Here is a 14,549-nt window from a genome sequence, read left to right on the forward strand (position 1 = left end):
GGGACTTGATGAGGCGACGGACAGTGTAAACAGTCTCCCCGTCGATAGTCCGGGGTGGTGGTGGGGGTCTAGAGGGGGGCTGAAGAGGGCTCACATTAACTGGTTTGATCTTGGACACGTGGAAGGTAGGATGAATCCTCATAGAAGGGGGCAGACGCAGGCGGACAGCTGCAGGATTGATGACCCTAGCTATGGGAAATGGGCCTACAAAACGGGGAGACAACTTCTTTGACTCAACTCTGAGAGGGAGGTCCCGTGTGGAGAGCCAGACACGTTGCCCTGGGGAGTACTGTGGAGCTGGCTTGCGACGGCGATTGGCGGTCCGTTGATAACGGTCGGAAGAGCACAGGAGCGCGGAGCGGGCCTTTAACCCTCTGGAGTCGGTGGACGCGCCGGCACGTCCACGTACGCATAATTTTACATAATTAATCGTATATTTTCGATTATAAGGAGTAGAAACATGATTTAGATATCCGCGGAATCGCTGGAAGGGTAGCTTTCCAGCAGTATCTCCTGTGAGACTGTAACCAGGGCACAGCCAATATAGCTCAAAGCAGCTTGACTTTACACTGTGTGGGATTGGTGGATTCGTGTGTCCGTCAAGGAAATCTCAGCCGGCAGACATCATGGTCTGAAATGACCAATGGACATCGAGAAATCACTAAGGACCTACCCACCAAGTAAAAAAAACATAAACCACGTGTCTCCCATCAGTTTACGTCTGTGTGGAGAGAGAGAGAGACAGAGAAAATGGCTAAAAAGGCTAAAAAAAGTTGCCGACTTCACTCGAGATTTTTTTCGCTAGCAGCAGTGAAGATAGAGCCTCAGATGTTCAGAACCTGAAGTCTTCGACTCTTCTGAAGAAGAAGAACACAAAGACAACAACAAGGATCCATTTGGACATGGGTAAGTGTAAATATTACAGTAAGAGTGTACTGGCAATGTGTGGGGAATACCGCGAAAATGAACAATAGGTTTATTGATATATATTTGTTATCGATAGTCATGAACTTTTTCTTGGGACAAAATAGACTCCATTAGCAAACGTTTACTCTGTGTTAACGTTATTTTGGTGTGTAAAGTGAGATTACATGTGTAGATTAAATTAATCATTTATTCGTCCCACAACGGAGACATTTACAGTGACATGTTTTTTTTTTCATCATACTGTTCTGTACAGATGAGACTGTCATAGATTTATTTATGTGTGCCTGTGATTTGACCGTCCTGTACAGATGAGACTTTGTAATCAGATGTAGCCTATGTATATGTGTGTCTGTGATTTTATACTGAATGTAAAGTATGAACACAGGCGGCGTTTATCCAGCAGCCACAACATCCATCTGTGCCGGCCCCCAGGTCAAGATCTACTGTGGCTCAAGGGCCTTCACTAGAGCCATCACCACCAAGGACCAGCAGACCAGCATCACTACAGCAGCCTCCACCTCCATCTGCGGCTGCCACCAGGTCAAGATACACCTCAGCACAAAGGCTCCACCACAGCCATCACCTTCAACCCAGCCAGCAAGGAGGTCTCCTGGAGGTCTCGTATAGCACTTGTACACCCCACCTACACAGCAGCCCATGCACCATCACCCCCACCTACACAGCAGCCAGACCCACTGTCTTGGAAGACAGACAAAGACCTTGACACTGTCTTGACATTTATAATGAATAGTTGGTTGAAAGTTTTGATGTTCAATATTGTAAATAGTTATATTTTCCAGTTTCTTATATTTATATAAATAGTTGGTTGAAAAAAACATTTATAATAAATTGTTGGCTGAAAAAAAAAGTTGAATGCTCAATTTGTATTTGTACACATCACATGAACCTTGGTATGTAATATGAAGTCATTATTCAGTCCTAATGTATCTCAGTCCCTGCTGTGGTGAAAGTAGAGTGATAAACACCTGTTTTACTCAAAATTCGAATTACATTTTTTTCATTTTAGACATGAATTACACATTTATATACAGTGTAATTCAAATATTTCACTGCTTTTGTGATCCTAAGACTTTGGTAACCAAATCTAAAACACCAAAACATTTCGATCACATGAGTACATTTGTGTTTTCATAAGAGTTTTGAAGATTTTCCGAAAATCGGATGTAACATTTTAAGCTTTTGAGCTACTTATCTCATCAAACAGTGCTCTAAGGTGAGTAATTTGCATATATAGCAATACCAGAGATTGTCCTGAACATTTTGATATTTAACACATGGGGTGCCATGTTAGAAGAAATACATTTAAAAGGGGATTTAAGAAAACATCAAAAATTCGAGAAAATACCCTTAGACTCCAGAGGGTTAACCACATGCGTCGACATCGGCTTACAAACGCCTGTGCAGATGGGACGCTGGCCTCCCGTTCCTGTGCCGGGAAAAGGGGCGGCTGGTATCCGCGGGAGCATTGGAATGGAGAAAGACCAGTAGCAGAACTAGGAAGGGTGTTGTGGGCATACTCAACCCATAGAAGCTGCCTCGACCAGGAGGAGGGAGTGGAGGAGGCTAGACAGCGTAAGGCAGTCTCCATCTCCTGGTTCATTCGCTCTGCTTGACCATTGGACTGGGGATGAAATCCGGACGAGAGACTGACACTGGTTCCCAGCAGTCTGCAAAACTCGGACCAAAAACGAGAAGTAAATTGTGGTCCCCGATCAGACACCACGTCACATGTTGTAGCATAATTTCAGCCGTTTCCTTGGCAGTAGGTAATTTGGTTAATGGAATAAGCCGGGCAGACTTGGAAAACCGGTCTATGACTGTGAGTATGACTGTGTTACCGTCTGAGGGTGGTAGTCCAGTGACAAAATCCAAGGAGATGTGGGACCAGGGACGATGAGGGATAGGCAAGGGATGAAGAAGACCGGAGGGAGCTAGGCGTGAGGTCTTATTTTGGGAGCAGACTAGGCAAGCAGCAATGAATTCCTTGGTATCCTTCTCCGTGGAAGACCACCAAAATCGCTGTCGAATCAGGGCTAGGGACCGTTTCACTCCTGAGTGACAAGCCAGGCGAGAGTTAAGACCCCACTGGAGAACCTGGGTACGGAGAGTGGCAGGAACAAACAGACGGTTAACAGGACAGGCACTTGGGGCTGGGTGTTCAGTATGAGAGCGCTTGACCTTATCCTCCACCTCCCAGGTCACCAGACCAATGACACATGTAGAAGCGATGATATTCTCAGAATGAGATGGAGAGCTCTCTGGCTGGAACTGGCGAGACAGGGCGTCAGGTTTGATGTTCTTAGAACCAGGTCTGTATGAAAGAGAAAAATCAAAGCGTGTGAAAAACAGAGCCCACCTGGCTTGACGAGAGTTCAGCCGCTTAGCTGAACGGATGTACTCCAAATGTTTGTGGTCAGTCCACAAAACAAGACCACTTTAAGGTCCCAGTAATCCTTGGGAACACCAGAAAGGTCTTGACACTCAGAGATCCTCGGCTGACTGGAATCAATTGAGGAACTAGATCTTAAGCAGACAGCATGACAATGAGCACTCCACTCTCTAATAGTCCCTGAAGCCCAATCTATATGAGGATTATGCCTCCTTAACCAAGGAAACCCCAAAATGACAGGCTGATGTGGTGCATGGATACGGTGAAAAGAGAGTGTTTCGCTGTGATTACCTGACATGCTCATTTGAACTGGAGTTGAACGGTGTGTTACTCTGCAGAGAAGACTACCATCTAGAGCTGTAGCATTGATGGGCTTCTCCAGAACCTCCCGACCAAGTCCCATCTGAAAGGCCAGTGTTATGTCCAAAAGACTGGCATCAGCACCAGAGTCAATAAGAACTGCCACAGTGTGCATTTTCCCCAAGCAGCTCAGCTGAGCATGGGTTAGGGGTCGAGAGGGCATTTCTAAATTCATCATACGGCTCACCAGCGCCCTCTGGATGACTGGTGAGCCCTGCCTTTTACAGGACAAGAGGAGGCAAGATGACCCTCCTGGCCGCAGTAAAGACAGCAGTTGTCCCGCAGGCGGCGCTGTCGTTCTGCCTCGGAGAGCCTTTCTGTTGGGAAGGCGGAAGGCTGAAGCTCGAAGGCGAGGGAACATTGGACCAGGAATGGTCTGCACGAACCTGGGGCTCCAGAGTAGCGTTCCGGAGGAGGCAGGCGTGCATCCGATGCCGGAGGACTCTGGATTCGAACAGCGGAAGCTGGAGTTAGTTCCGGACTTTGGACCGTAGCAGGAAGGATCTGAAGATGATCACGGAGATTCACAAAGGTCCGTTCGGGACGAGCGGCCATCTCCTGCATTGCTTCAGCCATGAAGGTAAGCTGCTGCTCGTGGCGTTGTAACATGATATCGTGCGTAGGCGGTTCTGTCGCTGAGTCGGCTGGGTTCATGTTGGCCAGATTGTACTGTCACGATCACAGGTACAGATCAGAACCCAATAGCACGACTCAGATACAACCAGTGTATAGCAATGTTCAGTTTATTCAGGTCAGGGACAGGCAGGGTCAAAACCAGTAAATCTGTCAGACAGGAAGCAGGCAGGAACTCGAGATCCGTAAACAGGCAGGGATCAAAAACCGGGCAGGACAAAAGTCTAGGCTAGAGCACAACACTCACTGGAGAGCTTGGCGGAAACGACAAGACAATCTGGCAAAGGACAAGTGATAGTGAGGTGGTATAAATACTGTGGAGTGATGAGGGAATGAGTACCAGGTGAGGGGAAGGGCTGGGGAGACCAGGTGAGGGAAGTGAGCTGATTACAAGGGCCTGGAGGAAGGCGGGATCTGAAATGACAGGAGAGTGTCTAACTTGTGACGAGTGGAGCTGTGCCTTTTACACACAATCTTCGCTGTGTTTACCTTCATTAGACAGCTAAAGAGCGACTGCAGGCTACTTCGTTAAAGCCACACACACCTCTATACACATCGAACTGCCCGATTATTCCCTCTATTACTCTTACTTTTATGAAGGAGATGTCCGGTCCACAAGGCACATGACGTGTGTGTTCAGTGTGTTTGTGTATGTCCGACATCGGCATTTGTTTTAAAATTACCATGAACAGTAATTTACACTCCATCGGTATATGTGTGTGTTCCCAAATTAAATAAATGTGTTTAATCTTAATCTCGATGTAGTGCTCAGTGCTGTCGGAGTGCAGGGCAACACTGCGATCAGCTCAGCCGTCTCTTGCGTTTGCTTGGTCAAATCAGCAGCTCTTCATTTGTGAGTGCGCCATTAATCGCACACTCACAAATGAAGAGCTGCTGATAAACTGACACTGTTGGACTCACTACTAGTACTTGACTGCTACCAACAATAAAATGGGTAGTACTTTTACTGTGTAGTTTTTCAGTTATTCTCTGTCAATCTCCCCTCCGAAGAACAAATTCAAGCCACTTCTGCTATATTTGATGAGGGATATAATTATTTTTAGCCATAAGTTATTAACACCATTGGTAGATGTGAGTGCTCGTATATCCGAAAATCGTTTTAAATGTTGCCAGTTTTTTAATGATTTTTAATAGTTTGTTTTATTTCGCATATTGACTGGCTAATGTACCATTTGATTTGTGTTTTTCAGCTGTGTTTGTCTGCCTGTCTTGTCTGTGTTTTATTTGTTGCAACTTCGTTCATGATGCCCTTCTTGGTCAGGTCACTCTTGGAAAAGAGATTTTAATCTCAGAGTCTTTTTACCTGGTTAAATAAAGGATATATATTTACTGTTGGACTCAGTACTTGTTAGACTACAACCACAAATACAATGAAGTACTTTTACTGTGTACGTTTTGAGTAATTCTCTGTCAAACTACCCTCCTGAGTACAATCATTCATGTATTCTGCTATATTTGTTGAGGGATAAAAAGATTTGTTACCATAAATTCTACATGAAATTGATACTGTTGGACTCAGTACTACTTGGACTACTACCACAAGTACAATCAAACATTTGTACTCCGTACTTTTTGAGTAATACTTGGTTAAACTCCTGTCCTGAGTACAATAATTCACAATACAGGAATGATTGTACTCAGGACTAGCTTCTAGCTTCATGTCGAACACTGACAGTAAGTCAACATTTCCCACAGAGCTTTCTTTGAAATCACCAGGGGCCTGTACTACGAAGCTGGTTCAACCTAACCTGGATATGTTTGAGTTAGCCGGTTGGCCTAATCCAAAACATACGCGCTCTCGCTAAACTGTCCTACGACGCGGGTCATCAAGTGGATCGCTCAAGCCATCTAGTTAGGTGCGCGTTCACATGAAGGGGTGGTATCTGGAGCATTCGACCAATCACAAACATGGAGAAGCGCACTGACAGCGCAGTGTCATACTTCCTGAATGAAAAGTGAACTTTAATACTAGTCAAATATGAAGAAGTTAAACTTTAAACATCCATGACTTAAACACTTTATCCAGGATCAAAGCCACAGAGCTGCACCTGCAAGGTGAACACAGCTGGTAACAGAACAAGTGTTTGAATGTGTACATTAACAGGTTTATGATATCACTGCCCGTCTAAAACACGATCTGACTTTCATTACGTTTGTCTCGAGTGTTTCGTCAACTTATGTGTTGCTTAAAATAATCCTTCTGCATACAGTCTGTGACACTGTGAGTGTTGCACGGCCAGATACGGCTCAGCTGACTCAGATAAGGAGATATATGATACATTATGAAGTGATATGCCGCGGACTGTACTTAATGTACTCTGATCCGGTTACTGATGTCGTGGCAGATATTTAAGTAAGCTTTCTTAACGCTAATGTTATAATAGTCAGATTGCTCTGAAGATGGAGGTGATATTCTATTAATGTTCACGTTCACACAGTCGGTGATCTTTGCCGGCCGTCTTTCCTGCAACGGCAGTCTTTCTGTATTTCCTTTCCCCTGTAATATGACTTGATCGCTTTAAACTCCGCACACTGAGCTCTGATTGGTCAGCAGGCGGTGCTTTCACTGAGTTGAGCTCTTAGCCTGCAACCTAACCTGGTCCCGACCAGGTTAGCCGCTAAGCATAAGTTACCATGGAGATCTAGCCTGCTAAAAAGAGAACCAGCTTCGTAGGACCGGACAGCCGGAGTGTTCCCTGAATTTAGCCCGCTAAGCGAAAATCTTGCTTCGTAGTATACCCCCCTGGTAACGCTAAAAAACACAACATTTAGATTGTATAACAAAGTGTTTATTTAATATATCTGGCTAGCTATAGCTACTTGCTAACGGCTTACCCCCGCGATTCAAAGTAACGTCAACGTAGCTGTAATTTATGCTTTTCTTACATGTTCGCATAACTTGGAAGTTTACTGACATTTACATACCTTGTTCACCCGGCTCAAGTGGTGGCTCTGGGGTTGTTGTGTGAGCCACCACTTGAGAATTGTCTTCTTTTTTAAGACATTTTTTTCTTATGTCCATCTTCAAAAACTCTGAGTCCGACTGAAATATTGTCATAGCCACAGGATAGGTACCTGTCAGCCAATAAGACACGTTTATTTCCATGCAACTCTCTAGTGATTGGTCTGGTGTTTTGCCTCTGTTGCATTCACTGAACAGTGAACACGGGAAATTACAATCCTGCCGTCCTCTCTAGTGTCATGATGAGGTTCAGGCAAAGCACGGTTAAAGGTGGGGTAGATAATTTTGGAGAAACCAGCTTGAGTGCGCTAGAATTTGAAAATACACAGCCGGAACAAATCTGCCACTTCCTTACAGAGCCCCTCCTCCAACACACACGAACGCGCACATGACCAATGAGGGCACGAGATAAGTGTGTGCACAGGTGGAAAGCTGACAGGCAGGTAGGCCATCCAGTTACTTTAGCCGGGCCGGCTAAAGGGGGTAAAAAAGGTTCTGATGAACTAATTTTAGTTCCGGCTCTTTTTGGTGTGAACGCGACATTTCGGAACTATATTGGAACTAAAGTGGGAAAAGTACTGTGGTGTGAACGCGGCTATTGGCGGCTTCAAAACACTTTTCAGAGTTTTACGGGGCATGGTTTGCAATTCGCCCAGCCAATAGAAATTGGTACTTTTTTGGTACCACCAGGCACTAAAAATGGGGGTAAAAGTTCCTGGCACTAAGTACTCTTTTTGGTGTGAACGCGACATAAGGGGTACTAACGGAACAAAACGGGAAAAGTACGGGGGAAAAGTACTCCGGTGTGAACGCGCCTATTGCTATCGGGATGATAAGAGCATTCCATGGAATATAACAAAAAGTGTATCTCGAGACGGTTTCTCAAAGTAATAGTGCCCAATAAAAAATGTTTTAAGTGTAGGAGCACAGAGCTTTACACATTTTGTAAAATTGAAATGATAAAACTTTCGCATGGGTATGTTTCAATAAATCAAACAATGTCCCCACAACATGCCCACAATCAGCTCAGTTATTACTTTGTATTTACCACTAAGATCTTTGACTTAATATGTATTATTTTTCAGCTGCTTTGAGTATGACATGGTTTATGCAATATAGTGATCAAATAAATGACAAACAGCCTCCACTCTGTATTGCTCGGGTACAAACTTTATTAACAAAACAGAAGAAGGCAAAGCACAGCGTAAGCTCACTTCAACAGCACAGCAGCCTACATTACCCTTCTGTCCACCGCTAAAAGTGCCACTAGAATAATAATAATAACATCCATCATCGTAACGGTTAAATATTCAAATAACACAGCCACTCAGATATAATGCATAATATATAAATGTACTCTATAGACCTTTACATCAACAGCTTCTACAGTCATGCTCTTCTCTTGTGTTGGAGCGCCATCTAGTGGAAGCTACAGCAGTAGTACAATCAGAAAAGGGGGGGCAGCCACTTTGTAACATTTACATTCTGCATCAGCAATCTGTAATACTTACAATCTGAGAACAAGAGTTTTGAATCCGGCTGAAGGATGGAAAGTGTTAGATAACAAGGCAATGAGGTTATATTAGTATTTAAAGGGAAATGCCACCTATTTTAGGAATTGTAATACAATCTTCCTTTGCCCAGGACAGGTCAGTTATTCTTTACAAACATGCATCACTCATTCTTGAAGCCAATTATACACCGACTTCAAAATATGACAATCATTTGACTACATCTCTGCGAGTTGATCACAGGTCTGAAAATGTATCTCCATGACAAAGCACAAAGAAGAGTGTTGCATTATCACAATAATCTATTACGCTCGCCTGGGGCAGAAACACATGAATTCTTAAAGGGTAATGTGATACCACATGTTTTAACCCTAATATCACATTTTGTACACTTTTGAAAGAAATGTGCAAACCAAGCTGCTGATTTATATTTATCTGTGAGTTTCTATTTTCTTGAGTGCATGCAAAAAGCTATTTGAAAATATGTTAGGTGAGAAATAAATTAGTCAACATGGATCTGTATTATTTTTGTGGATGTTGGGGACTGATCTGAAATGTTTTAACAGTCTGTACTTTTCATACTTAATGGAAACCAATAGCTTCTTGGAATTTTAGAAACAAGTACCTTAATATTAAACCCGGTTATATATATATATGTAACCCAAAATATAACAGTGTAGCATTTACAAGTGTACATGATTTGTTATTAAAGAGCAAAAAGTCACTTTTCCTTTAAAACAGGTGGATTTCCCATTAAAGGGATGGAAGATAAATACAGTTAGGCACAGTAGTGCTAATGCTAATGACCAGATGAGGGGGGTGGACACAGTTCCTGCATGGCAACAAGTCTCTACATTCTATCACAAACACTAAATAATATTCCATGTATTACAATGATACTCATGATCTCATCCTGGGGGACAGCTGTGGGACGCATTCTGTTAGACAGGACAGAGAGGATGCTGGACCAAGCCTGTTGGGGGGGGGGGGGGGGGGGGGAGGTGTGGGCATGAAGCCCCGCCTACACCCCCCACTGCAGGATGCTGGTGTCTTTCCCTCCAGTGGAGATCAGGTGACTGTCGTCGTGCAGGAAGGCAATGTTGGTCACGTGACTGCTGTGGCCCCCGTACTCATGGCTCGGAGCCTGGAGACGAGAGGCAGAGGAGGGACTGAGTGACATGTCTTTCAGGAAAATATATTCACTTTTGTTAACGTTACTCTAATTTCCTAATAATTGAAAACAACTACGGAGAATACAACAGTAACCATGTTAAACCATGTTTAATTGCAATATTAGCTTGTGCAATATCAAAATTGCAGCAGAGCCGATCTTGCATTCAACATCAGTCTAAATATTATAGTGAATTAAGTGTTGTGATGCCAGGCCTACAAATCCTATTCTACGGACTTAATAAAATATCGTGTTTGGTAGAGATCCTCTACATTTTAATTTTTTTATAAATCACCCCATGATATTTTTTTTAGGGCTGTCAGTCGATTAAAATATTTAATCGCGATTAATCGCATGATTGTCCATAGTTAATCGCGATTAATCGCAAATTAATCGCACATTTTTTATCTGTTCTAAATGTACCTTAGAGGAATATTTTTCAAGTTTTTAATACTCTTATCAACATATGAGTGGACAAATATGCTTTATGCTAATGTTTATGATCATTTGAACAATGACAAATATTCTCATGAATATTAAACACAACAACCTCTGAACATTACAAATATTCGCCTCAATTCAACCTGGAACCTCTCTCATACAATACAAATGGTGTGTGTGTGTGTGTGTGTGTGTGTGTGTGTGTGTGTGTGTGTGTGTGTGTGTGTGTGTGTGAGTGTGTGGTGTGAGTGTGAGTGTGAGTGTGTGTGTGTGTGTGAGTGTGTGTGAGTGTGATCGTTGGAGCAACGTATGTGCAACTCAAGGCATATGCTCGAACGGGAGCTGCTTGGACGCTGCAATCATGTTGCTGCAATCATGAGTGTGCTGACTTCTCCTACAATGTCCCGCTGTCTGGATGCCTGCATCAAGTCAAGTGCTCGGCGCAGTTGTGTGGATAGAGCACTCCTCTGTTTTCATTTAAACAGCTCCTTATATCCGTTAGCGCAGCTAGCTGGCACCAGATGCTAACAACAACAATAGCCGCGTTCACACTGCGGTACGGTAATGCACGTAAGGTCTCTCTCTCGCTCGCTCGGGCCACCCAGACACACACCCTCCCGGTCCTCCCGATGGCCAGTCGGTGCCTGCCGGTGAGCGTGGAAGTGTGGTCTGCCACAAGCGGGCGGCAGGAGCGGGGCTGTCAGCATCAGCTTGTAGATGGTATTTTAAACTCGATGCGCTCTGAAACTACGGGGCGGCCGAGGGAAAAAAATACACATGCGTTAATCGAGTTAAAATAATTAGTGGCGTTAATTTTTTTTTGCGTTAACGCGTTAACTTGACAGCCCTAATTTTTTTATATATTTTTCAATGATTTAGAGAGTAATAATGCAGAAATGACAAATCCCAGCAATATTGTCACAATTACAATTGCAGTAAAGTTGAAATGATCACGTAATTTTTCCAAATCATGCTGCTCTAGCAGAAATATTCTTATACCTTTAAAAAATATCTCTTAACCCTTCAGATTTATCTTAAGAGGAACTTTGGGGGGTCCCACCCCGAGGCTAAGCAACACTGACCGTAAGAATACGAATATTTTACAGTGACTACAATTTCTGCCTCAGAATCCCTTCTTCCCGGAGCACAGCTGCACCTCACTCAGCTTTACTCAGCTGCACCTCACTCAGCTTTACTCAGCTGCACCTCACTCAGCTTTACTCAGCTGCACCTCCCTCAGCTGCACCTCACTCAGCTTTACTCAGCTGCACCTCACTCAGCTTTACTCAGCTGCACCTCACTCAGCTGCACCTCACTCAGCTTTACTCTGTGCAAACGAGCTGCATCCCACCAGCGTCTTAAACAATAACAACGTGCGGTAGTCTTTACAGCAGGCTTTCTGAGCTAATGGCTGCCAGCTCGTCTGGGCGGAAAATTCACTTTACAGCTCCAGTTAAAATGGCCTTGGGTGTACATTTAAAGTTGATAAAAAATACCTTAAGAGTCGTAACGCGTTTGTGAGCACGACATAAACACCTGGTAGAGATTGGTGGTGGTCCCACACTGGGAGCCTGTGGGTGAGGATTGTCTTAATCCTGCTGAGCTTCACTGTCTGAGCGCTCATTAACACAGGGGAGAAGGCACAATTCCAAACCGACCCATACCCCCTCCCCTCTGCACTTCCACTATGTTTGTGTATTTGTGTGGAGGGTCCACAGCTGTTCAAACCAACTAGTGGAAAGTGAAAGTTATAACCCCTCCAGCAGGAACTTAATAAACCGTCTAGCATGACGTCTGGATTGGTCCAGATGAACCTAATGCCCTACCAGAAAACATGTACTCGTAAACCAGACAAAATAACAATCTATATTTTTTATACAGATATTAAAAATGTTCGAAGTACAATTTTATTGTTTTAATTAGGATCATATAAACCTGTGTCTGGTCTGGAATTTTTTATTTCATTATAAAGTTCCGCATGTTTAAAAGGGACTCTGACAAAATCCCAAGGAGCTCATAAGCATTAGATTTAAAAAGGCCAGTAGGACTTTTCTTGTTGTCTGAGAGATGCTGATACAAAACTATGGCTTCCCAAGGTTTCTCATGTCCTGTTTCATGCAGGACAGAGGAGAGTTGGTCTCCTCACCCTCCACCTTAAAAGAATGAGCCTCATTCAGCTGATAGGGACTACAGACGGAGTTCACTCTGTCACAGAGTGGGGGGTATAGGGGTTGGTTTGGAACTGGGCCGAACACTGTGGCTGTATGGCTCTGAGCAGAGCAGAAGACATTTCAAAAACAGCAGGGGTAAACTGTTTTATAGCTTATTATTAATATGTCACTGAAAAAGTGTACACACACAGTGTGTGTGTGTGTGTGTGTGTGTGTGTGTGTGTGTGTGTGTGTGTGTGTGTGTGTGTGCGTGTGTGTGTGTGTGTGTGTGAATGAACATGACTGACCCTTGGTTGGGAGCATGGGAAGGAGAACAAGTGCACTTTGCCAAAGTCGTCGGCAGAGGCCAGCAGGGATCCGTCATGTGACCTGCACACGGCGTTAATGTCAGTGCCGTCTGCTCCATCCGGCCAGATCCCTGAGAGGGGGAGAGGGGGGGGGGGGGGGGGAGAAAAAGGGTGAGCGATAGGGTGAGAAAGACAAACCGTCAAACATTGAGATTCACTACATGTCCCGAGTCAAAGGTCAATCTGGACACACTCCTCCAACACAACTGACATGTCAAAATTGAAGTGAGGACACACACATTGTTTTCCACAGCGCTGGGGTTTAACACCCTGATTTCAAAAGGTGCGTTGGACTGCTTTAGTTCAAATTAGCAGCCATCGTGCACATTTGTTTTGGGTCAGATTTAGTCCGCTTTCTTGTTGCTAGTCTTACATTGTTGTTCTTGTAGAGTTTGCAATTTGAGCTGCTGTGATAAAAACAAACGAAAGAAAAAATCAGACTTGATCTGACAATAAAGTATTATCATATCGTATGATTGTATCATCTTATCTTATATTATCGTATCCTCGCCTCATATTATCATATCGTATTATTATTGTATAAAGACAGCTGCTTTGGTCACTTTCAACATTCGCAGCATCAATAAGCTTATTGTACGTATGTATTTTTCTGACCTGTATATAGTTTACTTCATCTGCATTACTTGCACATTGGTCTTGCAACATAATCTGCACTATTTTATTCTAATCTGTTTAATTTTGTACTATTTTTATTTTATTTTGTATTTGTTTTATGTCCTAAATACCTATGTTGCAATGTTGGGAGGAGCTCTGGACTTAAGGTCTCCAGCGCCCTTTGTACACTGTAGCTAGAGTTCAAAAAAAAAAAAAAAAATCGTATCGTATTATTATTATTATATGGCAATATGTTATTATTGTTTCGTATGATCTTATCGTTTTATCTTCACGTATCCTTTCTGCTTTCTGCTCAGAGCCATGCGATCCTAAAACGCACGGTGTAAAGAACAACGACACTGCGAGAAGAAAAACATGTTGTTCGTCTCAGGCGGGCTCGTAGGCTCGACGATGAAATCCCACCCAGACGCTGAAGAGAGCGTGACCCACCGAAGGTGTTGAAGCTCAGGGTGCAGGTGGAGGACGCCCACTCCTGGTTACGCATCGTGTCCATGCTGGTCACATGTTTACCACTGGATGCCTCCCCTGAGAGACAAAACACACATTTACATTTTGTCTGTATATTTAAGTCTTACATATTTTATTATAATGTCCTATATTTGCAATGCATTTAAAGAGTAAGCTACTGTACAGGTGCATGTAAACAGAGGGAGGAGGGGAACGTACAGAAGAGGGTCTCGTAGTCTCCTGAGTTGGTGACGATGAACTGGCTGTCTGAGGACCAGTCCAGGTGGGTGACGAAGCTGGAGTGACCCTGGAGGGGGGGGCAGGAGGAGGTTATATTGCTTTATTAAAGGTCACACAGGGTTTCATTGATGACATCACATCAGTCAGTGGGTTGAGTTTGGTTAAACGGAATGGAAGAAGTGTTACATTGTCTTGTTATCCATCTAACTATGAAGGGGACATCTTTATTCCTGTAGTAACTTCTTAAAGGTCCCATGTCATGCTTTTCCGGT

At 43.7% G+C, this 14,549-nt stretch overlaps 1 protein-coding gene across 4 annotated transcripts in view; it reads right to left on the reverse strand.

Moving 5' to 3' along the window:
* Positions 1 to 8,461: 8,461 nt before the first annotated feature.
* eml2 (EMAP like 2) overlaps positions 8,462 to 14,549 on the reverse strand; it is a 52,144-nt gene continuing 46,056 nt past the window's right edge. For all 4 annotated transcript variants that reach the window (XM_034097301.2, XM_034097300.2, XM_034097302.2 and 1 more), the window contains 4 exons: positions 14,257 to 14,344; positions 14,020 to 14,115; positions 12,895 to 13,025; positions 8,462 to 9,968 (listed from right to left, as the gene is read on the reverse strand). In XM_034097301.2, coding sequence (XP_033953192.1) covers positions 9,846 to 9,968; positions 12,895 to 13,025; positions 14,020 to 14,115; positions 14,257 to 14,344 — 438 coding nt within the window. In that variant the 3' untranslated portion in view covers positions 8,462 to 9,845. The remainder of the gene's footprint in view (positions 9,969 to 12,894; positions 13,026 to 14,019; positions 14,116 to 14,256; positions 14,345 to 14,549) is intronic.

Source organism: Pseudochaenichthys georgianus, chromosome 13 (genome assembly GCF_902827115.2).
Source record: "Pseudochaenichthys georgianus chromosome 13, fPseGeo1.2, whole genome shotgun sequence".
Lineage (NCBI taxonomy): Eukaryota > Metazoa > Chordata > Actinopteri > Perciformes > Channichthyidae > Pseudochaenichthys > Pseudochaenichthys georgianus.